The following is a 27,199-nucleotide window of genomic DNA, read 5'->3' as shown; positions in this document are numbered from 1 at the left end:
GTTCCATGATAAACAGTTCTGATTGCAGGAAATCATTTTTTTTACGTTGCTCCACTGTTACATGTAAAATGTTTGACTGTGTTTGTCTGCAGAGACTGCATGACTGCATATGTATGTGTGTGTATGATATTCTTTTTTAGGTTTATTTCCGTATGTTGAGCTGTCGGATCTCGTCCAACCTGTTGCGGTGCAGCTGGAAGGCCGGAGCGACCCAGCGGCCACATGAACACTGATCCCCACACCAGTTGAATGAGCCCAGCTTAGAGCTGCACTTAGGACACAGCAGCTACACACACACACACACACACACACACACACACACACACAACCACAGGAGGAGAGAGGAAGGAGGTGCAAACTGTGAGTGCACATAATCACATCAGTGTGTGCTATAGCAGTGTGTGCTATAACAGTGTGCTATAGCAGTGTGTGTGTGTGTGTTCATTACCTGTCCATCCATCACACCAAGTAACGACTGTTCCATCCACTGCACTGGCTCAATGAAGTACGATGTGCACTGGAGGTCTCCTAGACAACAACATCATGACACACTTCAGCTTCAGTGTTTGGGATCATTCCTCTGAAAACCTACAACTACAACACTGACGGTCAGAATCACTTTCATTAAACTAAACTTTAATTCATTTTTTACTTCATGCATTGTCTTAAACATCTCCTGTTAATTAGTACAGTGGAAACCGCTTATAGTGATCACATGGGTCCAGAGTCAATGTGAGCGCTACTATTATAATAATACATTTTTTTTATAACGCGCTTTTACAAGTACATTTTAAAATACAATGCAGAAATTTATCACAGTTAAAATACAAGAACAAAAATGCAAAATACACAAGTTTCCGATTTATTATTTCACTTCATTTTTTATGCAGAAAATCATCTAAATATCATTTGTATAGTTTTTCAATGAGAAACATGTAACCAAACTGACATTTTCAGCATTTACTGAATTTAATTTTATGTTTCAAACATGGTACAGTCGTTTCAAATGCTTTTTGAGAGGCACCGCACAAGTTTAATTACTGCGCAGTGCGCAGACATAACTCAAATACTGTATCAATACAGCACAGTAATGTACTGTGGTTAAAATTATAAATAGGCAATTGCCTTTAACGTTGTTGTGCAGTTTAGTAAAAAACAGTAGGCCTACTGTATATCTATAGTGCAAATTGGAAACCCAGCTGCAGCCTGTCATTCATAAAATGACCAAAAATAAACACTATAAGCAGATTTCTTGATTACTATAAATGAATCATTTAAACAGCATTTGTATAGAAATGATTCTGTCCCAAGCCTTTTGATCCATATAAGCGGTTGATTACTACATCCATCATCACTATAAGTCAGTGGTTCTCAACCTTTCTGGGCTCGTGACCCCATTTTGACATCATGGCCGTCAATCAAGATGCGCCAGCTGCATTTTATTTGAACTCGGTTTACTGTATATTCAAGAAAGTGAAAGTATAGAATACAGTTGGTGTTTTGAATCATGATTTTAAAAAGAATAATAATTAGTTGAAAAAATATTTTTATCAGTACCGTACATTTTTTTTTTATATCAATTACTAGACATTTCAGGCAACTCCATTTGAATTCCAGGTGACCCCACGTAGGGTCCCAACCCCAAGATTGAAAAACACTGCTATAAGTGGTTTCCAAGAGTATATTATGCATTATCATGTTTGGATTGTAACATACACAAATTAACCTAGAAGAAATGCTCTGAGGACATGTTATTGGTCCTTTGTGTAGTTATGGAGTCAGGTGTGGTGTACTGTATACTGGTGTATACTGGTGTCTCTGTTTTCTTACCAGTCATGTTACTGGACTTCTTGTAACCAAAGGCTGATGCTCCCTCTCCCACTGGGTGACTCAGAAGACTGGAGCTACGGAACAGAGTTCGTCTGTAGAGAAAGTGGAGATGTGGAGATGTGGAGATAAGGAGTCGGGAGGTGTATCTGCCAACATGTTGAATGACGGCATCAAGAGTCAGGAAGAAAAAGGGCAACAAGACACTAAAACTTTTTCATCAAAGGTTTTTGACTTTTCCTATGTCACATGAATGCAGCATCTTAACTAAATCCTCCTCCACTCGGTCACCTGCACTTCCTGCAGCGATACGATACTTCAGAGGAGCTGGAGTGGGCGGGGTCAACAGCAAACAGCTCCCTGGGAACCTGCTGCAGCTCTGCACACACACACACACACACAGGGACAGACACACACACAGTTGGAAGATAACACGTTTGAAATCAATAATACTGATGCCCAAAACTGTAATAGTTAACGGTACATTGTGTAGGAATTACTCCCATCTAGCGTTGCGGTTGTATATCGCAAGCAACTCAATCGTATTTTTCATCCTGCATTCACGTGAAATTGGGCAGACGGCAGACAGACGACAGCAGCTGCACGTAAAAACATGGCGACACCACATGGCAGCCAGCACCGAGCTTACCCGCTCCATGTAGATATGAATGATATGAACGGCAAATTCAGAGCTGAAAGGAACACTTCAGTTTGTTGATGGCGGGGATTACTGATTAATGAAAAACATACTTGTGAACAAAATAATCGATTTTCGTGAATAGATAACAGGAGAAGTTACACAATGTCCCTTTAAGGTTGAGGGTTAAATTAGCTTAGTAGTGTGTGTGTGTGTGTGTGTGTGTGTGTGTGTGTGTGTGTGTGTGTGTGTGTGTGTGTGTGTGTGTGTACCAGGGAACTTCTCAGTGAGCTTGGTCAGTCTGTACTGTTTGTACAGAGGACTGGACGTGTCCACTTCACACTTCATGGTCTCATACAGATGCAGCTGCTCCTCAAAACCACTGTTGACCCTGAAACACACACACACACACACACACACACTGCTCTTAGTGATCGGTTCTGCACTTTATAACGATCACATGTTGGCCCACTCTAACAACACACATGTAGAGGATCGCTTCTGGCAACACTTCCTTATCTTTTGAAACAAAGAGTTTGCAGTCAGAACGTGTCTCCTCAAACACGTCTTTGACCATGAGGACACACAATTTCCCAAAGTGATCCAAGTTACAGTGAAGTGAAAATACTTAATGCAGAGACACATAATTTGATATAAAGTGACCAATCCCATAGAGCTTCATTCATTAGCATCATTACACTTAACATTATTTATTGTGAGTTCTATTAACAGTTTATGTAACAATAATAACTTCTGAATGAGTCGGAGCCTCACTGAAACATCCAGGACTTTACAGCTGCAGTGACTGTACTTATGTAAACTGGTGGATGTTTTGTCCTCAGCTTAACACTCAGTGAAATTGTTCTTCAGTCTCATCTACTGTATGTCACCTGTCCTGTAGCACAGACAGTGTTGGTTTAAACAAACTGACTGGTTAAAGGAAGCGTCTTCATCGATTGAGAACAAATGGTGACAGTGGAAATGAGGCAATGATGCAAACAGCTTTAAAATTCTGAATCTAACGGTCAGTTTTGAATTAACAACAAGAGAGTGTGTAGGCGCGCACACACACACACACACACACACACACTTACTGTACACACACACTTACTGTACATCCTGTTTGACACTCTTCAGTCTGTGGTAAGCCTCAGTGAAGCTCAGCTGGTGTTTCTTCATTAGAAAAGCAGTGACAATGGTGGCACTGCGACTCCGACCGGCCTGGCTGACACACACACACACACATAGACAAACAAAATGCACAAACACACAAAGTTATGCTTTGTTATGCAAGTGACTGTGCAGAAGAAGTTTAGAAGGAGAAAATGGGGCAAAAAGGAAAGAGGAGAGAAATCTGAATTAAGAAGAAAGAAGAATGGAGAGGAGAGGAGAGTCTTCTCAAGAGAAGAGAAGAGAAGAGAAGAGAAGAGAAGAGAAGAGAAGAGAAGAGAAGAGAAGAGAAGAGAAGAGAAGAGGAGGAGAGGAGAGGAGAGAAGGAAAGAAAAGGAGAGAAGAGAAGAGAAGGAAAGGAAGAGAAAAGAAGGGGAGGAAAGAAGAGAAGAAAGGGCGGTCAACACAGTGAGATGAGAGAAGAGACAGCAGCATCCCTCTGACCTCTGAGCCTTACCAGTGGACGATGGCGGCCCGGCCTGCGTCCACAGCCTCCTGGATGAACAGGGCGCAGTCGTCCATGTGACTCAAGAGGTCGGAGGTCGCCTCGTCCAAAACATTGATCCACTTCCTGTGAAAGCTGCAGGAAGCAGGAAGCAGATGGGCGGGGTCGGCCGAGTCCACAGACAGGACGTGAGTGACGGCTGCGTCTTCCAGCGCCTGTCTGTCGTTCAGATCAGCTGCAGTGCCGATGTAGAGGCCTGGCTCCACCAGGTGCATGACTCTACACACACACACACAAACACACGTTTAAAGTTTAATTAGTTTAGTTTTTATTTTATATATACAGCTCTGGAAAAAATTAAGAGACCACTCCAAAAATGATCAGTTTATCTGGTTTTACTATTTATAGAAAAACATTTTTGTTTTATTCTAACAACTACCGACAACATTTCTCCCTAAATTGACATAAAAATATTGTCATTTAGAGCTTTTATTGGCTGAAAATGACTAAACTAGTCTAAATCAGTGGTTCTCAACTGGTGGGTCGGGACCAAAAAGTGGGTCGCGGACCCCTTCTGGATGGGTCGCGGACAGCTGGTCAAAAAAGTAAATTATATTTAATACACATCTGATGTTGGACATGTCTTTTATTTTGAAAAATAACTTACAGTATATTGAAAGGCATGCGTCACGTGAACACATGCAGTTGTAATGGTCCTCCTCAGTGTCTTATTATTTTCTCTGAATGCAGTGAATCTTGTTTTGTTTTGTGGGTCTTTATTTTGTGCAATTTTATATTAATTCACTTTTGTGAATATGCTCTGAATGCAGAGATGCATTAGAAGTCAAATATATCATTTTGTTGGTCTCCATTTTGTGCAGTTTGATATTTTTTTAATTCACTTCCGTACATGCAGTTGTCATGGTCCTCCTCAGTTTCATTCATGTGCTCTGAAATGCACTTTGCTCAATAAAGAGCAAAATGAGTTTTTAAAGGCTTCAAAAAAATAATCTTGGTTTGAATTCTATAAAAGTGGGTCGCAACTTAATGACCATGGGAAAATGTGGAGCCCAGAGTGAGACTAGTTGAGAACCCCTGGTCTAAATAACAAAAAATATCAAGTCTTTTCAGACCTTACAATAATGCAAAGAAAACATGTTCATATTTATTCCTGAACAACACAGCAAGAATATTTTAAGAGTTATTATGAACACTTTGAAAACACAGATAAGGTTTTTTGTTACATTTCTGAAAGATGTTGCATTTAGTTTGACTTCTTTCCCTTGTTTTATTTCAGTCTGTTTCTTCTCGTCACCTCATAACCTCTGAAGCTTTCACACCAACAATACATGTGTTTTTTTTTCACATGAGTAATAACTGTGTTAGCACAACTTGATCCGACTCCTGTGGAAACTCACTTCACATGGTTCTCTGTGCATCTCACTCACCTGTTAGCTTATCTGAGCCTGTCAGTTGTGAAAGTCTACCAGTGAAACCCGCTCTCTCCGCTTAATTACGAACATGTAGCCTACCAACTGAAATAGGGAAAACTCAGTGCGATTTCAAAAAAAGAAAAAAGAAGGAAAGAAAGAAAAGAAGAAAGTTAATAGAAGCGAGATGAGAGGAGGTAAACGTGTTGAGGTTGATGTTTGGTTCCGTCTTTAAATCTGTCCGGCCGGAAACCGATGGTCCTGTCAAAATAAGTTCCCGCATCCTTCTTCTGTAAGACAGTTAACAAGCACGAGCTTTAGCGCCGCCTGCTGCACTGGAGTGTGAACAGCAGACTGAACAGTAGTCTATCTATGCAGTGTATGCAGAGGTCTGGGTACCCCTGGTCAAAATGTATGTTAATGTGAACAGTTCAGCAAGTGGACGATGAAATGACCTCCAAAAGACATAAAGTTAAACATGAAACAATAGTTTACAACATTTCATATATCAGAGTATTATTATTTTGGTTTTCTACAGTTTAGAGTTAAAAAGGGAAACGAAGCAGCCTGCAAAAGAATGGGAAACCCAGGAGACTTGAGCTCTCAGATAACTTTGACCAAGGTATCAGACAAGCTGTTTACTATTTACACACTGTGATAGTTGGGGGGGCTACGATGTAGGCTACTAACCTTTTACTTTTTGGTCATTTTGAAAATGTAAAAGATATATAGCCTATTGTTTCAAATGTAAAGGGAATATGTCATCTGTAACTTCATGCCTTTCAGAGATCATTTGATCTTCCACTTGCTGAACTGTTCACATCAACAGACCAGGCCAGGGGTGCCCAAACTTTTGCCACTGTAAGGTCCTGAAACTGGATAGGCTAACTGTCCACAAGAATAAGTGTTCACTCTTTGTAACAAAATAAAAACAACATATAAAGAGGTAGGAGATAGAACTATGATGTTGCAGTTAGGGTCTCTCCTGATCTCATCCCATCCACTACATCAACAATTTGAGCTCCTTCCGTCAGGTTCCCTTTAGAGACTTCCACTGATCCAAACCAACAGATAGAAATGCTCCTTTATTACCACTGCTATCTCATTCCTTGGGGTAGCAACTTACACAAAGCTGTCCTGTAATCTGATTCAAATTGAATTTTATGAGTTTAAATATGACCTAGGTTGTGATTTAACTAGTGTTGTAATCAAGACCACCTAACCTGAGACCGAGTCAAGACCAAGACTAGAGCATACTAAGACCAAGATTTATATAAAATCTATTTAATGTAAACAAACTTTGGATTGAACAGAAGAACACAGCACAGAACCTGCTGAAGTCTCCTCCCACTGTTGACTCTGATAAGTTTTTCAGATGGTTACACAAGCATACTGTTATAGAACAATTTTAATTATCTTGAAGTTATTGAATTACATCACATAAACCAAAGTGAGCCATGACAGGGAGACATTTGCGGTAAAAAAAAAAAAAAAAAAGAAAGAAAGAAAGAAAGAAAAAAAAGATGTCACTGCAGCTGTGGTCTGTGGTCTTGGCTGGTCTTGAGAAAAAATCCAGAGTCCAGCTTGACCGACACCGAGACAAGACCAAGACCTTGTTGATGTAGTTTTATGTTTTATGAAATGTGGCAGGTTCTGACAAAAACTCTCTTTCCTACATGTAGCTATCTGAAGGATATCTGAAGGAGGTACCAAAACCACACTGTTATATAATATCTGATGAAAACTGATTCAGAAGTCAAAGGTGGTGGTTCCTTTAAAACAGCTGTTAAACTGCATCATGTTAATCCCAGCGTTCAGCCCTCTGAGTCAGAAGCTTCAGATGTTCTGATAAAAGGGTTTTAGCTCTTCCCGAAGCTGCATTAGGTTTATTACATACAGTCGAAAATGGAAGTTGAAGATCTAGTTTGATGGAGTTTTATTGAGACGTGGCTCATACTATTTCAAAGATTGATTTTTTTTTACCTCCCTCAACAAAACAGAAAATACGAGTATTATAGACTTTTAAAAGTAAAGCCAACACTTTGATATAACACAACACAATATGTAGAGTATGATAACCAGTGGAAATCTCTATGAAATCAAGGCAAAATAAAATAAATTATTTAAAAAAAACCAATATTTAAACATGTTCCAGGGTGAGTCGGAAGTGAAGCTGAGGTTGCATTAGCTAACTCCAGGGAGTAAACAACAGAAAACAGGCCTTAGCATTAAAGCTGAAACCATGAGTGAGTGAGAGGGAGATACCAGCAGGATGAGGTAGAGCAGGCAGACACTGGGCCCATCAGAGCCAGAGCTGAGGAAAGCATGAGCTGGACTGCATCAAATAAACACACATCAACCAGAATCTTGTCAGCTCGGTGAGTGTGAAGTGTGTGACTTCATATAATAAAGGACTGAAGTGGCTGTTAAAAGTTGTTGTAGAATGAATCTCTGGTTTTGTTCTGTTTGCTAGGCTCTTTAAATACATCTTTCATTATGTCTGTCTGGCCTCCTGCCTCTCAACACCTACTAACTGTGTGTGTGTGTGTGTGTGTGTGTGTGTGTGTGTGTGTGTGTGTGTGTGTGTGTGTGTGTGTGTGTGTGTGTGTGTGTGTGGTGATCTGAAGTGCCTGCCAGGGTGCGTCCCACTGTCTGTACATGGTCACAATGTGGGGTGCTCATTAAGTTTTACAAGCTGCTTTAATCTGACCATCTGACCAATCACAATGATTCATGATGACCACACCACTGCCTCAGGCTTCATTAGTGCTGCCATCACACACTGTGAGAAATGAAATGAAGGAGCGGCACACTCACTCACACACACACACACACACAGTGAAGAGCAGCAGGTAGATGGGAACAGAGTGGGCGTGTTGTGTTTGTTCTGTGGTAGTGATCCCTGTGCCAGAGCCCAGAGCCCAGAGCCTGTGAACAGAACCTTTTGGTTTTTTGCTCTTGTTATTATTACCATAATTATTGTTATATATTATATTATTACTGCTGTTTATGTTTTTACTTTTTATAATTTTGTATGTAACATAAGCGATATGTGCATTTCTCACATCACCTTCACAGGGCTGTTGCTAGGAATTCTGGGGCCCCTGAAAGAATACTAAAGTGGGCCCCTGCCCCCTGACTTTTCCACTTTTTTTTTTCTTAGACTATGTACGTATTATCATCTTTTATTTAGCCTACTTTGTTTTGATGCTAATGCAGCATTACTATGAGTATTAGTCAGGGTCTTATGCAGAATAATTCAGTCATTCAAAGATTAGACTACTGGGGTTTTTTGTAGAACCTACTGGTCGCTGGGCCCCTAGAATTATCATCACCTTTCTCCCCTATAACTATAATTGCAACATGACATGACCTTATGCCATATATAAGTATATAACTATAAACTATATGCAAAGTATCTGTAATGTTTTATGTGTGAATGAAAACGGGTGTAAAGGTGGTGGGTGATTGGTGTGTAGGTGTCATCGGGGTCATCAGGTGGGCTCCTCCTTCATTGGTGTTTCAATGATAGGCCAACGACACCTCCAGAGGACAACACCTGCCGTCCCAGGTGGAGCCCCCCTCTGCCTTTAAAGCAGCACTATCTAGTTTTTCAACCTTAAAGGGACAGTTCAACATTTTGGCAATTTGGCCTATTGCCATAATCCCAATAGTTTTAGGATTAGGTTTGTTACCTTTTATTGTCGGTGCAACTCTAAGGAGGCTAATGGGATTTCTTCTGCATATTATAATAGAGGAAAAGGGGAAGTTGAGCATGAAGTTGCACTCTGGACTTTGGTGAGTTTCTTCTTCTGTATATTGACCTCATATTGACCTCAAGGGGCTCTTACTCACTTTTTTCCAGGGCTTTCAACAACATCTAAGGTTCTACATCAGCAGATGATTCTTCAGTTGTCATTTCAACATGATTATGGTTCTTCAGTCACATAAACACAGGTTTTTCCATTTACTTCATCTCCATGAGTGAACTCTATCTGCTGATGTAAACCATGAGATGTTGTTGAAAGCTCCAGAGAAAGAGTGAAAGTCAACATTAAGGACATTGTACACTGGAAGGATTATGTGGTTGTGGTTGTCATGGTTACTATCTATATGAATATATGGTATTTAAAATGTTCTGTCACTTTGACTCACTCAGTTTCAGGCTCGTCTTAATGCTGAGAGCAGCTTGATGGATCTGAAGTGATGTGGTCTGTCCACATCAAACTGCAGCGAGCGACCGTCTGATTTATGTCCTTCATCTTCTCCCTGTGACACTCACCCACACTTTTTATGACCCGCAGGCTCTGAGCCGAACAACCGAAACACCACTGGGAAAGTGCCGGAACCACATGACATCAATTTTTGTCTGAATCGAGCTCCAAGTCGTCTGGTAGCAAATCTGTCGTCAGGGGGCAAGAAGCAGGAATGATGTCATATGTGGGGGACGACACAGACCACAACAGTGCTGAAAAACAAAACAAGACTAACAAGTAGAGTTTAAGATTAAGATATTGATCATTTAAAATGTAAAATATAAAAAAAAAATAATAATAATAATAAAGGATTTTGCTGCAGCTCTTTGTGCACAAGAACACAAACAAGTAGCTGCAGTCTATTGTAATGCCTCCCTCTCTGCTCTTGAAAGGTTACTGTGTGTAGGAGTTCATTTATTGCCTGTGTAGGAAGGTTAAATATGTCCTGGCAGTTTTTAATTAGTGTCTGGGTGTAGTGTGAGTGTGTGTTTGTGTGTGCACTGCTAATCAAAAGCGTCCTGTCTCTCCTATAAAAGACCAACGGAGGGACAGACTGAGAAGAAGAGTTGAGGTGACACACTGAGAAGGTAACAACTGGCTCTCTCCCTCTCTGTCCATCGCTTTGTACCACCGTGTCTCTCTCTCATTCTCTCACTCTCTCTCTGTGTGTTACAGTTGTTAGTTACAGATCAGGCTCTGTTGACTCTAAGTGTTGGGTGAAAATGATGATGATGAAAACGTCCGTGTGGCTCCTGCTGCTCGGCCTGGCTGTGACCTCTGCTGCCGCCGCTGGACCAGGTAGGCACCAACCCTCTACATCTACAGCACTTTGTGTTTGATCACCTTGTAATGCAGTTCCAGTGGCTGTATGTATGACCATTAACATGTATGACCTCAGTATTATCTGGGAACACACCTGCTATGGTCTGTCCACTGTTTTCCTTCCTTTCTTCTGATGACCTCTGCTCTCTCTGCTCATGGTTTGATTCCCAGCTCAGTGAAGGTTCTCATTCATCCACGTCATTCTAGTTGTTAAGTGTTTCAGAATGAACTCCCGCACACTGTCTTGTGGTCAGATAAGGTCAGATCAACTCAAATTTACGACTTTTTAAGGCCTTTTTAAGACCAGTATGGATGAATTTAAGACCTACAGTATATCATGACAAACAAAAGACGTACAAATTAAATGCAGAGTGAGTCACAAAATTACTTGCAAAGTAAATTGGCTGCAATATGTAAGTTGTGCGTTGGCCTTGTTTGTAGTTGAAAATACATTCAATAAAGCACAATGAAGTGTTGCAGGAGAATTTTATTGAGACCTGTCTAAAAATATTCAAGACTTGAACACAATACTTCAATGAATTTAAGACTTTTTTCTGCCTGTTAAGACCCCATGGAAGCCCTGTTGATTTATCAGAAACAAGAAGTCTCTTAATGGATGGCTATGATATGTCCTCTGTCCAGCTGTTGTAGACGGAGTTGGTGGAGTGTACAATGTACTTTACTATAGTTTCTTGGCCATTTTTTGTTTCCATCTCTGTCTCCTATTTTATCCTTAGGAGATTATTTTGTTTCAATCAAGATTTGCATCAGATTTGAACATAGATCTGTACTGCCCTACAAAGGCAAAGTACAAAGTTTTGGTGCAGATACTGCACTTTGGCTTGGTTTTACTCAAATGGAATTATAGAATGTAGGGAGTACAGTACTCTTTGCAGATACTGCACCTTGCCTTTGTAACTAATCTTGTTTTGCCATCTTAATTTTATTATTACTTGTTATTTTATACTACATTCCTAGGCTCTGTATACCATATACAGTATGATTGTCATGCTACTTCCACAACTGGACCAGTTTTGGTGCAAAATCTTCCAGCCAATGTCAGAGAATAGAAGAGAACAGCTGGAATGTGTCCAGGCTCAGGCTGAGGACCCTGACATATGTTACATCTGGGCTTCCTTTTGTTGTCATTGTGCAATAAGGTTATGATGCCATATCACGTGAAGTGAAAGTCTCACTGAGCTTCTCTCTCCAGGCAGCTGTGTGGCTCGCTGTGGGGAGTCTTTCACCAGAAGTCAACTGTGTAAATGTGACTTTGGCTGCCTGCAGCACAATGAGTGCTGCCCAGACTTTCAGGCCGCCTGCACCACCGGTGAGACACACACAGATCTCAGCATGTTTCATATATTTTATAGCTTTTTGAATCGAAACCGACACATGTCCTGCTCTCAGCTCAGTCCTGTCAGGGTCGCTGCGGCGAGCAGTTCAGACGTGGTCAGCTGTGTGAGTGTGACCCTCAGTGCATCCGCCACGGCACCTGCTGTCCTGACTATCAGCTGTACTGCGGTAAGGACCGACCACAGCAGTGCCCCAACTGTCGCTTAGCAACAAATCTGAACCTGAGGAGGAGACGAGTGAGATTCAGAAAGCAGTTCTCACTTCCCACTGTGTCTCTGTCCACAGATGCCAGTGTGTCTGCCTCTCAGCCTGGGACTCTCCAGCCCCTGAGAGCTGCTGCTGCTCCTGCTGCAGGTTAGATCTCACCACCAACAACTAACCAGCAGCTCAACTTCCATCCACTGCTGCTAAGATGATCTGATCTATTACTTTTCTCTGAAAACAGTAAAAAGAAAAAAAGAAAGTCAACCAGTGCAGCCTTGTGCAGACTTTTACAGTCCTGTGTGAACATCATATAGATGCTGACAGCAGGTGTGGTCTCATTTTCTCCTCTTCCTCAGCTAATAAAAAATCCAAGAAGGGCAAGAAGAAGTCCAACAGTGAGAGCGAGGAACAGCTCCCAGTTTCAGGTAGAAATTGCTTTGCATCCAAAATATCAAGACCTTTGCTATGCATAAAGCTTTGACTACACTCCCTCTCCGTCTATCCTAATACGCCGACCAGAGACAGCATCACTGAGTGGACAACTACCCAGACCCACAGGGCCCAACAATATGTTTTCGATAGTTTGTATAAATCAAACTTTTAAAGAGTGAACTGTACTAACCAACAGGTTTTATTTAGTCAAATAAGCCCAGAGTGAAATCCAGTTTGTACAACTTAAAGGTGTAGACTGACATTTTGGGAATTAGATTTGAGTATCACCTTCTTAAGCAAAAGGGGACATATTATGGGAGATATCAGTTTTTGAAGGCTTTTTAACATATATTTGGGTGTTTGTCTTGCCTTCTGGCCCTCAAAATGTGACAACTGACAAAAAAATCTGTAATGTGCAGGCTCCCGAGGTTGGTTTTACCAGCTGTTCTCTCGGGTGTCATCCAATGATGTCATTAGTTTTCGACTATGCATAATACCAGTATGTGAGTACTGGTACCAGTAGAGGGGGCAGGGCAGGGTGAGCAGTCCCGTTCATTTGCATTTAAAGAGACAGGCACTGAAAGCAGCCGTTCTGAACAGGGCTGTTATGAACAGATGAAAAAAGGGCTGTGATGTTTGATCCTTGGGGTTTTTTGACCGAAGCATGTCACAGACATGTCTTTAAGACACCTGGGAACTATTTTAATTTGTGGAAACAGGGCATAATATGTCTCCTTTAACAGATGTGGGAGGTTCCAGATCCAGAGGCAGCACCCTGCAGGACGTAGCCCAGTCCACTGTGGTGGCTCCCGGAGGCTATGGTGGACCAGGAGCAGGTAAGAAAAGTTGCCTGGTCACATTTGGACCCACATCAGTGTGTGAAGTGTTATATATTTATACTTCAAATAATGACATCTAAACAAGTGTTTTGATCTGCTCTTAGATCATAGTGTAACATCTTTTCTCTTGATCACCTATAGTTACATTAAATGCAGTACAATATCACATTTCATTCTTGATGGGGAAAACCAAATCTAAATTATTATATTAATTATTCTGGTGATTTGCATTCATATGACTCTCCTTAGCGAGAGGTCCCTGCCCTCAGTTCCCCAGGGGTCAGTGTCCTGGTCCATTGGGGCCCCTGAACCCATGGACTGCCGGCTCCTCTGGCCCCGCCCCTCCTGCTGCACCAACCCACCCTCTACAATATGGTTTGGAATATTCCATTATTAGATTTTGTTTTCCCACTCACAAGATAATCGGCCGATAGTCGAACCTCGGATTCAGGAGGAACAATGCGGTTTTCGTCCTGGCCGTGGAACACTGGACCAGCTCTACACCCTCCGCAGGGTGCTCGAGGGTGCATGGGAGTTTGCCCAACCAGTCCACATGTGTTTTGTGGACTTGGAGAACGCTTTCGACCGTGTCCCACGTGGCATCCTGTGGGAGGTGCTCCGAGAGTATGGGGTAGGAGGCCCTCTGCTGAGGGCCGTACGGTCCCTGTATGACCGGAGCAGGAGCTTGGTTCGCATTGCCGGCAGTAAGTCAGACCTGTTCCCGGTGCGTGTTGGACTCCGGCAGGGCTGCCCTTTGTCACCGGTTCTGTTCATTATTTTTATGGACAGAATTTCTAGGTGCAGCCAAGGGCCGGAGGGGGTACGGTTCGGGAGCCACTTGATTTCATCTCTGCTTTTTGCAGATGATGTGGTCTTGTTGGCTCCCTCGAGCCAGGACCTTCAGCATGCACTGGGGCGGTTTGCAGCCGAGTGTGAAGCAGCTGGGATGAGAATCAGCACCTCTAAGTCCGAGGCCATGGTTCTCGACCGGAAAAAGGTGGCTTGCACCCTCCAGGTCGAGGGAGAGTTCCTGCCTCAGGTGGAGGAGTTTAAGTATCTTGGGGTCTTGTTCACGAGTGGGGGGAAAATGGAGCGCGAGATCGACAGGCGGATCGGTGCGGCGGCCGCAGTAATGCGGTCATTGTATCGGTCCGTCGTGGTGAAGAAGGAGCTGAGCCGAAAGTCAAAGCTCTCGATTTACCGGTCGATCTACGTTCCCACCCTCACCTATGGTCATGAACTCTGGGTCATGACCGAAAGAACGGGATCCCGGATACAAGCGGCCGAAATGAGTTTCCTCCGCAGGGTGGTGGGGCGCTCCCTTAGAGATAGGGTGAGGAGCTCCGTCACCCGGGAGGAGCTCGGAGTAGAGCCTCTGCTCCTCCACATCGAGAGGAGCCAGCTGAGGTGGCTCGGGCACCTGTAGGATGCCCCCTGGACGCCTCCCTCGTGAGGTGTTCCGGGCATGTCCCACCGGGAGGAGGCCCCGAGGAAGACCCAGGACACGCTGGAGTGACTACGTCACTCGGCTGGCCTGGGAACGCCTTGGGGTCCCCCCGGAAGAGCTGGAGGAAGTGTCCGGGGAGAGGGAAGTCTGGGGATCCCTGCTCCGACTGCTGCCCCCGCGACCCGACTCCGGATAAGCGGATGAAAATGGATGGATGGATGGAAGATAATCGGTGTGGATTATAAACATCTTACTTTGCTGATGAATGTCATGGTGACCTCCTGTAGGTGACGGCTCTGCTGGGCTGCTGCCTCTGGTCATCCCTGGATCTCCAGACTCCCCGGGGCCTGCATACGCTCTGCCCAGCTACAGTGGCCCATGGCAGGGCAACGGTGCTCCAGTGAACCCCTTTGGTCCTGGAGCTGCTGGTGGTAGAGTGAACAGCCCCCTGGTGCTGTCACCTCAGGGAGCCGCTCCATATGGGTCCAGTCAAGGTAAAGCATCTCAATTTGAATAGAATATTTGTTTGTTTTAAAGATTTTGTTTGTCAGAACTCATTGTGAACAATCTCCTAGATTCATTAAAAAAAAAAAAAAAAAAAAAAAAGTTGATCTTCTGTTTCGTCGGCAGGCCCAACAGGTTCCAGGTTGCAGGACCTGGCCCAAGGCTTGGGGCCCTTGATGGGGAACGGAGGCCCTCAGGGACCAGGTGCAGGTCAGGAACTTAGCTCTGTTGGGTTGTGTGTTTCAGTTTGACCTACATCAGTCTGTAGATATTTAAGTTTCAAACCATGATGTCTATTATAGATGTTACACGCTGATGTGATCTGTTCTTAGTGGGTCTGGAACAAATCCCAACAACCTTGTGTGTTTGTGTGTAGGACTCGTTATTGAAATTGGATTGTGCAGCGACTCTCCCATCAACGGACTGACAGCTCGCGGCAACGGCACCATCCTGATATTCAAAGGTCAGAATATGTGTATGTATGGATGAAGATGAATATGTTCAGGTTTCTGTGTGTTTGTGTGTGTGATTGTTGTATTTCAGTAGGAGGGAATACACAGGTTTTTTTTGCCCCTACATGGTTCAGTAAAGGTGTGTTGTCTTGTTCCTTCAAATGTAAGCATGTTTGTATCCTATGTGATCTATGCTAATGTGGTGTGTTCTGTGCCTGTGCGTGTCAGGTGAGTTGTTCTGGTCAGTGGACCCTGTCAGTCGTGAAGCTGGCCAACCACAGAGCATCACAGAGGCCCTGGGTATCCCCTCCCCCATCGACACCGCCTTCACCCGCTGGAGCTGCAACAGGAACGCCAAAACCAACATCATCAAGGTACGAATATCACTGTAACACGTCAACAATGTGACGTTTAAAACAGTTTGAACAATCACATGTTCCTTAAACCTGACACAACCTGATTAAATGTCTCATCTTTACAACCAACAAACACAAAGACTCTCAGGCCACTGTCACCTGAGCTGAAGAGTCACCAGAAACTCACATCTGAGAAGATGCAGCTACAGGATCCTCAGATTTTATATGATAACATTGGATTGTTTATTTAATGATAACAATTTAAATCTTATCTAATCTAAAAGAAAGCAGTGGATTAAAGGGATAGTTCCACATTTTGGCAAATTGGCCCATTGCCATAATCCCTATAGTTTAGTAGAGTAGGTTCATTACCTTTAATTGTCGGTGCAAGCTGTTTTTAGAACGGCGGAGCAGAGCCGCAAGCTGCTCAGAGCTACGCTATGGAGGCTAATGGGATTTCTTGGTTTCCCTCATCAAACTCACACAATCCAACAACTCCAAAACGCTCTGGTGGACAAGTTGTGACCTGCACATTCACCACACTATGAGATAATAACGGAACGTTACGAGACAGAGTTGTTTTAGAGGTAAATTCATGCAAACCCACTGATGCACGTACCCGTTGGGTGCAATTTTTCGGCAAGCAGTCTCTGCATTTACCTCGAAAACAACTCGAACTCTCTCGTAACGTTCCGTTATTATCTCATAGCGTGGTGAATGTGCAGGTCACAACTTGTCCACCAGAGCGTTTTGAAGTTGTTGGATTGTGTCTTTGATGAGTTTGATGAGGGAAACCAAGAAATCCCATGAGCCTCCGTAGCGTAGCTCTGAGCAGCTCACGGCTCTGCTCCGCCGTTCTAAAAATAGCTCGCACCGACAATTAAAGGTAACGGACCTACTGCTATGACTATAGGGATTATGGCAATGGGCCAATTTGGCAAAATGTTGAACTATCCCTTTAAATAATATTTTTAACGTGATGGATTAATTTTTCAGCAATAGAATAATTGATACATTGACTAATTGTTTCATCTCAACTTTGACTCCTACCACCCTATCACAATCTACTACAATCGTGTGTGTGTGCGTGCATTTGTATGTGCTTGTGCGTGTGGGTGTGCATATGTGTGGGGTTTTTATGGGCTGGGGTCGGGTGGGGTGGGGGCGGCTTTTAAACATGTAAAGCACTTTGTGCTACATTTTTTATGTATGAAAAGTGCTCTATAAATAAAGTTTATTATTATTACAACAAAAGAAGATACACATGACTGTAATACCACTACATTACAAACACTGGCACTGCTATTACAACCACAATAAATAGTAACATGTTGTAAATATATGATTATTATCAAGGATAAAGGAAAACCCATTGAATAGTTACCTGTTTTGTAAAATATTCAGTGTCATTTTCATTTCACACATCTGCACACCTGTTTTTTTCCTCATTCCTCATTTTTTCCTCAAACCTGCTGGAGCCTTCCTGGTTCAGGTCTAAGCAATGTTAATGAAAACAGGACAAATCAGTGATGACAACAAATTTTGCATATTGATGTTGTCACAGTTTAGACCTATTAGTGGCTACAGTGCTGCCCTTAAAAGAGGACTTTTCTATGTCTGAGTGCATCATTGTCGTAGTAAAACTGGTTAGGTAGGCCTACCTGGCTGGAAGATTAAAGATGTGTTACAGTAATGTATTGTCAACCCAGCAAAGGTAAATCCCTGTTTTCTAGTGTAATAAATAAAAAGATCACCATCATTTACCTTTATCCTCCTCACCCCTGCAGGGAGACCAGCTCTGGAGTCTAGATGAGAACCTGGCGGTGGAGCCAGGCTATCCCAAACCTCTGGCCTCTGAGTTCCCAGGTCTGACTGGACCCATCCTTGCTGTCCTGGTGGTTCCAGCCACCAAGAGCCAACCAGAGACGCTTTTCTTCTTTAAGAGCGGTGAGGAGGAAAAACAGACACAGACAGAAAAATGTCTTGCTCCGCGACACCTCAGCCTGACCATATCTGTCCTTGTCCATCTTGTAGGAGACATCATGCAGCGCTACACCTCCCCACCAGGCAGCCCTCAGTCATGCAACCCAAAGCCCACGAGCCTGAAGGCACGCTTGACTCGCCAGGCTGGTCAGTAACCTCACCAACCAGCCCAGAAAAAAAAACAACATAATTAATTTTCATCATATTTATGAGCCTTTTTTTTTAACTAGCAGGTCTTCTAAGTGGAGAGATCAACATCAAGGTGTCTCTGAAGGGCTTCCCCAGCCCCGTCACCTCGGCCCTGACCATGCCCGACCCTCAGAAGAACGACGGATTCTTCCACTTTGTCTTCTCTGGACGTAAGTGCCTCCTACAACACACTGTAGTCAGTCTGGTTAGGATGAGACAGGACCGGAGGACGCAAGGTGAATCTATGATACATGAACCACTACTTTATCACCATGTCATTGTCAGTGGAACGAGACACAACTCTCCCACCCACCTCACCTCAGGCAGCAGCAGCTTTCTCAAAGAAAGAGCTGAGAGGAATGGCTACACAATGCTCCCAGATGCATAGGCTACTTATATATTTATGATAAGCTAAATTCTCAGAAATATGCCCACAGCAGGAATGAAAGCCTGGGAGGGAGAGGGATTTAGAGAAGGTAATTAGCACGATAGCAGCACTAACAGGGGCACAGTTACCAATGGAACCTACACCTTCTGAATGACGACTCCCAGCTCTCCCTCAGGGGAAAGATACGTAAAATGGGGTGGGTGGGGGTCAAGTTAAAAAGTGGAATGTAATTGGAATAGAGCTGTTGCTTTTTGAAGTTCAAATAAAAACAAGAAAGAGCTGAGGTAAAGCCACAGTTCACTGTTCAGCAGCAGCAGCAAACAGTCAGAAAGCAGCTGGTGAACGTAGGTGGTGGAGCCCAAACTGATGACTTTACAAAAAATGAAAGAAGGCAGAAAAGGGAGAGGTAATTAAAAAAGAGTGAGTGAATAATGAGAGTAGGTGGATTCATAACAGGGGAGCATTCTGATTCAGCATCACCTCTTGTTGCTTTGTCTCTATTAAGCCGATGCTGTAACTCCAAGTGTTTCGTCCATTCAGTGTCTGTAGGTTGTTTCTCCTGTTCATGGTGTCTGCTTTCTGCAGCAGGCACTCTGCCAGAGATGTTACTTAGCTGTACAGACAAGTTCTGAACTAAAAGACTTTGTATATTCATCAGTCACAGACGGTACTCTATATCAGGGGTGTTTAATGTGCGTTATGTGGTTGAAATTTCTTCTCAAGAAATTTTCAAAAGTTTCTTCTCAAGAAATTTCAGCTCAATATGTTCATAATGTTTTGTAAAACAATCGTTCATTAACTGTAAACAGCTTAATAATGTACTTTGTAAAAAGAAAAAGTGAGTTCTAAAACTCAAAAGTCAGAACTCACTTTTTTTATTTTTTATTTTTTTTACAGTGGCCCTAATCCTCTTCCATATCTTTGTACTAAAACATGTGGAAACTTTTTGGGTTCTCATTATCTATAGGTTATTATGCTCCTATCCTAACGGGGGGGGGGGGGGATCAAATTACACTGTGTGGCCCCCTGAACTAAAATGAGTTTTGCACCCCTGCTCTAAATGAATAACTGTTGTTTTCAAGGCTTTGTGGCAAGTGGGAAAAATCACTGGTTTGGGAAAAGCAGCTGAAGTCGTCTCTGTCTTCTCTGCAGCCTTCTTCTTCAGAGTGCAGATTGTGGGTGACCTGCCGGCGCTGCTTAAACCCGACCCCTCCGGGCCCCCCTCAGGGTACCCCTCCGGGCCCCTTGGACCTCTGCCTATCTTCAGCCCTGATGCCCCGCTGGCCAACCCTGCCAACGTGCCCCCCCAGAGTGCTAACCCCGCCCCCCCGGTCAACTCCATCAGGGTGTGGCTGCGCTGTCCCTAAAATACAATGAAGAGGAGGTAGCAGCCCAGTTCTGGTGTTTTCTGCTTCAGCACTTTAATTTCTGATCCATGTTTAATTAGTGGAAGGGGATTTTTTTTGGGAGGGGGGAACTGAAATACCATCACAAATTCTAACAGTCACCCTCCCTCCACCTTCCTACAAAACCCAAGACCTCAGCATCTGGAGAGTTGGTGTGTGTTGTGTGCTGCTGTGATCAATGATTGATTTTTATCTCTAATGTCTCCGATAGTTGATAGTCGACATTATTTCAGTCCAGACTAAAGCTGATGTTTTTCACGACTGATGACTCGCTCCAGTATCGCTGCTACTCATTATTTAGCTTTATTATTAAAACAAGTGTATTAACAGCTCACTGACAGAAAACATGAAGAAAACTAACATTACAAAAACCAGGGCTGCTCTCATTAACACATGAGAAACAATTACAAAACACAACTAAAACCTCAGTGGACCTAATCAGCAACACAATCGTAGACATGAGAGAAACGTCTCACACATTGGAATTGTGTGATTCGATTGGACAAGATATATGTCTCAAAATTCAATTAATGAATTAATGAAACATCTTTTCAAACTCCTCATCGGTTGCTGTGCTGACATCATCACTATGCGATGCCCCCTCTGCCCAGCCCCCCTCCTCTTCCTCCTTGAGAGAAGTTTCCTGAGAACAGACAAACGAGAGAGGAGAGCAGGTTAGGATAAACAAATGAGATGATCAGTTTCCTCCCACATCATGATATTATCCCTAGAATGTCTGTAATGCTGCTTTCTGCTTATTCTATTTCAATAAAAACCATCATCATACTCTGACTGAATGGACTCTGTTCTGTAACATCATGTTTACTGAGGCGCTGCCAGTCCAGACCTCCAGGAGCGTTTCATTTCCTTACCTTTGCGGATAAACATCCTGGTGCCTCCTCTGCCTACTCTGCCCGACTGCTGGCTGCTGATTGGAGGCTGGTTCGGCGTGCGCTGCTGGGGAACGCTGCTGGTGTCTGAGAAGGAACCAGAGAGCAGACTGGATATCAAACTGTCGGTGACAGGACACAACTAAAGCCTGCTACACACAAAAGATTTTCTAAATCTCAACAGATTTTTTATCCGTGAGAGACTCCACACAAAGATAAAAAATCATTGATTGATCAGTTTTGATTGTATTGTGTGTGGTGTGCTGAGCTCCGATACTCCCAATACAGCACACAACACACCTGAAGATTTGTCTTATAACACACTGTCCCCCCATGGCAGAAATGTCGCGTGATCAAACATGAACTTTGAGTGTTCGCTGATGGTAGCCGTGGGGATGGTAGCCATACTGGTTTGTTCTTCGGGTTCTTCTGTCAGCTCGCTTCTATATTGGCTACTGTACATTCAATTCCACGTCACATTCCGCAGAGTCGGTGACTCAGGATTTTCCGCTTCCCGCACACACAGGACGACTTTTAATCGTAAATATTGAAAAGGTTTAACATTTACGACCGTCAGCATCGACCATTTTCCGTGCAGATTGTCAGGTGAAATTGACTCTTCACAAACCTCACACCACAGGAGAATCTAGTAGGTTAATGTTCAGAGCCATCAGATAATCAGTCATAATCAGGTGTAAGTGTCCATGAACTGTTGACAGGGACACTGTGAAAGATTTTCAGCCGAGGCCAAGTGTCAACGAACTACAAACACTAAGGCCGTGGTCAGACTGCCGCCAAAATCCGATTTTTAGCCAATCCAGATTGGAACCGGGTGGCTCTTTTAAAGTCCGAACAGTCACAAATAATATGAAATCTGATTTCTGCAAACCGGATCGAAACCACCTTCGGGAGGTAGTTTCAAATAACATTTGGACTGATGCGTCTCAGTCCACCTATTTCGACTGTCCGCCTATTTCGAGTTGTGGAGCGATATCAACGGAATGGAGCAATCAATGGAAGATGTTGAAAACATCAGTCCTTGGACACCTTGGACAGACACTGCACTGCTGTCCCTCCTCTATGGTTCAGATTGATTACTGACTTTAGATGCAAGAAGGAAATTCCTACTGAGTGCATCATACAAATACTTGGGGACCTTTTTTGACGACCATCTCAAACTTGATGTGAACACAGATTTTATTGTGAAGCGAGGACAACAGAGAATTCATCTTCTCAGGAAACTAAATTCTTTCTCTGTCAGGCCTGTTATACTCTGTCGATTCTATCAAGCATTTATTGAGAGCCTTATGTGCTTTTCTTTTATTTGCTGGTTTCACCGTCTTTCAGTTAAAGACAGAAACAGCCTGACCAGTGTTGTAAGATTACCAGAGTGAAATTAAGAGACTTAAGTTCCTTCTGCAACCAGCAAATCCTCCGAAAAGGAGAGTGCATTCTAGCCTCCCCGAGTCATGTCCTTGCAGGTGAATTCTGTCTGTTACCTGGGTCTTGGCTGGTGGACGGTAGTGATGCATCGTCACTCTGTCCCGTTGACTCCATGTCTGTCTGACTCTCCAGAGTCGCCTCAATCCCAGATCTGAGGAACACACACACACACACACACGATCAGATGGTGCTCCATGCTAAACACTAACTAAGAAAACAGCTGATCAATAATCCTCCTGAGCATTAGGAAACTATGTAAAGGGTCCCATGATCCCAGTGGCTGCACGAGATGCGCAAGATTTGCTGCGAGATGTTCTTCCGTGTTTACATCATACATCCGATGATTTACGACGATGAACGAACATATAGCAGAAAATCTTGCGCATGCGCACAAACAAACAGAGCCACTGAGAGCTACTTCTACTACAATAGAGATCATGCCAGCTTTGGATGTTTCATAGTGTGTTTTGGACGATTCAAAACTGAACTCTATCCGCCGCTGTAATATGAAAATCCGTTGCCAGCCGGACCCCCTCCGGAACTCCAAAAGCGTTTTGATAATTACAAAAGTTGTCCGAACCCTTCCTTGGCATGACGGTGAGTAGAAAATTGGTGAATTATCGGTATGGGTGAAGTATCACTTTAAGTGTGTGATTCCCTGCTGAAGCCAGTGGGTTGGTGTGAACTCCAAGTCTTTTTTAAATCACCAACATGAACCTCCGTCTCATCTTTCTGTCTCCTATATTGCAACCAAACATTTAGTTTGGCGCCGGCTCAGGCCTGACTCACCTCTCTCCTTCCTGCTCCACAAACACCTCGTCTCCGTCATCGGCAGTAGCAGGCATCCCAGTGGAGGCGGTTACCATGGGAACGGACTGGGAGGCCATGTTGTCGCCGCCGTCTGAGGGCAGAGACTCGGTGAAGACCGTCACTGACAGAGACGGAGAGTCAGGGGACAAGATGATGCATTTACAGTCTAACGGGTGCTGTAGAGCTGTGTGTGTGTTCACGTGTGTGTGTGTGTGTGTGTGTGTGTGTGTGTGTGTGTGTGTGTGTGTGTGTGTGTGTGTGTGTGTGTGTGTGTGTGTGTGTGTGTGTGTGTGTCTTACCTGGTGCAGCCACCTGTAACGGTGTGGTGGGGACACTCCTCCCTCCCCCATCATCATCATGAGCAGCCAGGAACAGAGGAGACTCATACATTCCCAAACCTACAACACAGCAGCAGTTAGACAGGATGAAGTGTTAGAAAGTAAACTAACTATTAGATTACACGTGTGCGTGCGTGCGTGCGTGTGTGTTACCTCCTTGAGAGGCCAGCTGTCCCAGGTCAGAGTGTGAGGCTGATGTCTGAGGCAGCAGGTCTTCTGGAGGTCCAAATCTAAACCTGGTGGACAGACCTGCTACCTGAGGAGAACTGAGGAGATGAAAGACAAAGACATGAGGGGACATGATGAGACCTCAGCTAAACACAATACACAGTACTGTAACCCTCAACACTTTAAAGGGGAATTGACGTTTTTTACAATCTGGACCTTATTTCTAGCATAAAATACGATCATTTACTCACCCAGATAACTTTGGTGTCATTACAAGTCGTTTCCACAAAATTACCGTATTTTCCGCACTATAAAGCGCACCGGATTATAAGACGCACCTTCAATGAATGGCCTATTTTAGAACTGTTTTCATATATAGGGCGCACCGGATTATAAGGCGCATACCGTAGATGACCATTTAGTAGCAGTTAATAAGCTAAATCGACTTGGACCCCAGGCGTTTATAAGAACCAGGCGCGTATTTGCAACAGGCTACAATTTATTTTTGCAATGAGCAGCACCAGACCATCATGCAAAGAACAAGGAGCTCACCATAGCACCACTGGAACAAAACTACTTTTTCCCCCGACGCATCTTTATTGACATCAGACAATAAATACAAAGACAGTTTGTCTGTGTTACCGCGACACAGGGAGCTGATCAGAGCAGTGTTATGAATGATAACGGAAGGGGGGGTCGATCGCGGTAATTTCAGCACTGTACATTAGCACATTTATCTATATCCCTATATCCCTCAGTCTAGCGCGCCTGTGTCTGTGTGTGTGTGTGTGTACGCGCGCGCGCGTCTACATGCGAGAGAGAGAGAGCGAGAGAAGGGGCTGACTGACAGAAGAGGTGAGAGCTGGTGAAGTGCTGTTAAAAAAAAACTTTTGTTTTCTGTGCAAGACTATGGTAAACACTTAATCGCCCGGGCGTTTAATTGAACCGGCGTTTATTATGCCAAATGAGCTCGGACCCCGGCGGCTATTAGAGCACAGGCGCGTATTTGCACGCGGGCGATTATTTGGTCATCTACGGTAGAATAGAAGATACTGCAGTCAAACTGGGGTTACGTTATGCATCCCCTAGATGGAGCTGAGTATGAATCAACCAATTAACCAATTGATCCATATATAAGGCGCTCCGTATTATAAGGCGCACTGTCGTTTTTTGAGAAAATTAAAGGCTTTTAAGTGCGCCTTATAGTGCGGAAAATACGGTAGATCCAGCCGAGAGCCGCGTATATCCATATAATGCAAGTCTATAGGGCAGCGGAATGCAACCTCTAAATAACACATTATCCGCCACAAAACTCGTTAATTTCACCAATATTTTATTATGATACACTAGTGCTATTCCCCTCTGAGTCCGGGCTGACCTGTTATCAACATCCGGGGTCTGTAGGTTGACCTACTAGTAACCTCTGACCTGGATGATGTCATCTCCGAGCGCTGACCGGCTCATTCTGATAATAATCATTCCGCTTCGGCATTCGGGTCCATTTTTAGCGCAACTAGTCCGAGCTTTAGTAAGACTCAGAGGGGAATAGCACTAGCATATCATAAAACAATTGGTGAAATTAACAAGTTTCGCGGCAGATAATTACAGTTATTTAAAGGGTTCATTCCGCTGCCCTATAGACTCGCATTATATAAATATACGCGGCTCTCGGCTGGATCTAATTTCATCGGAACAACATGTAATGACACCAAAGTTATATGGGTGAGTAAATGATCGTATTTTATGCTAGAAATAAGGTCCAGATTGATTGCTCTGGAGATGGCCACCTCTTGTCTTATATCACTGAAATGTCTATCATCATTGTTAATTTCTGTAACATTTATGAATGTTACTGTATGTGACAGTGGTAAAAATGAATTGCCTCTGTGTTGTACACGGGCAGGTTATTGGCTGAGAGTTTCGCCAGAGGGCGAAGTTCTTTGCCTCCAGCTATTAAAATCAGTAGAAACTCAAAAAAGAGTGCTGTGTATTAAAAATCATAAAATAGATCATTCCTACAATGAAACTTGTTGGATTCTTGCTGAGTGAGTCTTTGTAAGCGTTCTCTGATCTGCTGAGTCTTTAGATTTACAAGGTGTGTGTATTATGTACCTTATATTATAGTCTGACTGAAACACTGTGTGTATCTTACTGTATAGCCTCAGCGAAGCCGTCAGTGCGGTGTGGGACCACTAAAGTGGGAGTACTGGGAACCATCCTGTCGTCGTCATCAAAGAAATGTGGCTGTAACACAAACACATGACGGTTGAGCCTGTGGGCTCGGTAAAGGTGAACACACAGGTGAGTGATCGGAGCAGCCAGACAATAAAGACACCACGGAGCAGATGAAACACAATCAGTCACTGCAAGATTCTTCTCTTACTTGGCTGCCTATTCCTGGGGTGAGCTGAAGTCCTCGTCCTACTGACGGTCTGCGCATCTGAGAGGGCTGTCTCTGTTCAACACACAAACACACAAACACATTATCTTCAGCAGCTCTTTCACAAAACAGTGGAGGAATGTTTTTTCTTTTAGATATGTTGTATCTGACACCATACAAATATGGTCAAAAGGATAAATGCAGATTTTTTTTTTTAGTCTTTTTAGAGGGCACGTGAACGTTTAAATTGTATTTGCTTATATAGTTTTTTGTTGTTTTTATATTAGTATTTATACACAATTTATACAAAGGATGAAACAAATTACATATACCAAGACAAAATAAGAAAAAGAAAAGAAAAAAAAATGTGTATGGGGGGTGAAGGGGTTGTCATAATTCTATATTAATGTATTAACTCATACTTAAAAGGGATAGTTCAACATTAGTCTTAGCAGTAGGTTTGTTACCTTTAATTGTCAGTGCAAACTATTTTTAGAACGGCAGAGCAGAGCCGCGAGCTGCTCAGGGCTACCTATGGAGGCTCATGGGATTTCTTGGTTTCCCTCATCACACTCATCAAATACACAATCCAACAACTCCACAACGCTCTGGTGGACAAGTTCTGACCTGCACATTCACCATGCTATGAGATAATAACAGAACGTTACGAGACAGAGTTGTTTTCGAGGTAAATTCATGCAAAACCGCTGATGCGTGTTCATGTCGGGGACAATTTTTCAGCAAGCAGTCTCTGCATTTGCCTCGAAAACAACTCTGTCTCGTCTCCGTTATAACCTCATAGCGTGGTGAATGTGCAGGTCACAACTTGTCCACCAGAGCGTTTTAGAGTTGTTGGATTGTGTATTTGATGAGTTTGATGAGGGAAACCAAGAAATCCCATTAGCCTCCGTAGCGTAGCTCTGAGCAGCTCGCGGCTCTGCTCCGCCGATCTAAAAACAGCTTGCACCGACAATTAAAGGTAACAAACCTACTGCTATGACTATAGGGATTATGGCAATGGGCCAAT

The 27,199-nt window shown here is 43.4% G+C and overlaps 2 protein-coding genes across 4 annotated transcripts in view; both read right to left on the bottom strand.

Annotated features, from left to right (window-relative positions):
* On the bottom strand, positions 1-5,706 carry dusp12 (dual specificity phosphatase 12). The gene is made up of 8 exons (XM_083990790.1): positions 5,528-5,706; positions 4,092-4,358; positions 3,576-3,689; positions 2,737-2,855; positions 2,119-2,206; positions 1,831-1,922; positions 449-528; positions 1-286 (listed from the first exon to the last, which is right to left on the bottom strand). Exons 2-8 carry the CDS (start codon positions 4,352-4,354, stop codon positions 143-145), a joined length of 900 nt encoding a protein of 299 aa, XP_083846916.1. The 5' UTR covers positions 4,355-4,358; positions 5,528-5,706; the 3' UTR covers positions 1-142.
* A 14,732-nt stretch (positions 5,707-20,438) lies between these two features.
* Positions 20,439-27,199, bottom strand: part of LOC311000979 (nucleoprotein TPR-like) — a 40,724-nt gene continuing 33,963 nt past the window's right edge. For 2 of the 3 annotated variants that reach the window (XM_083991910.1, XM_083991912.1), the window contains 8 exons: positions 26,176-26,247; positions 25,945-26,036; positions 23,778-23,890; positions 23,586-23,684; positions 23,266-23,407; positions 22,533-22,627; positions 21,016-21,120; positions 20,439-20,786 (listed from right to left, as the gene is read on the bottom strand). In XM_083991910.1, coding sequence (XP_083848036.1) covers positions 20,731-20,786; positions 21,016-21,120; positions 22,533-22,627; positions 23,266-23,407; positions 23,586-23,684; positions 23,778-23,890; positions 25,945-26,036; positions 26,176-26,247 — 774 coding nt within the window. In that variant the 3' untranslated portion in view covers positions 20,439-20,730. The remainder of the gene's footprint in view (positions 20,787-21,015; positions 21,121-22,532; positions 22,628-23,265; positions 23,408-23,585; positions 23,685-23,777; positions 23,891-25,944; positions 26,037-26,175; positions 26,248-27,199) is intronic. The other variant, XM_083991911.1, reaches the window with a different exon arrangement.

The sequence above is a fragment of the Trachurus trachurus genome, assembly GCF_905171665.1.
Source record: "Trachurus trachurus genome assembly, chromosome: 17".
Classification (NCBI taxonomy): domain Eukaryota; kingdom Metazoa; phylum Chordata; class Actinopteri; order Carangiformes; family Carangidae; genus Trachurus; species Trachurus trachurus.
This window is presented reverse-complemented; position numbering and strand designations above follow the sequence as displayed.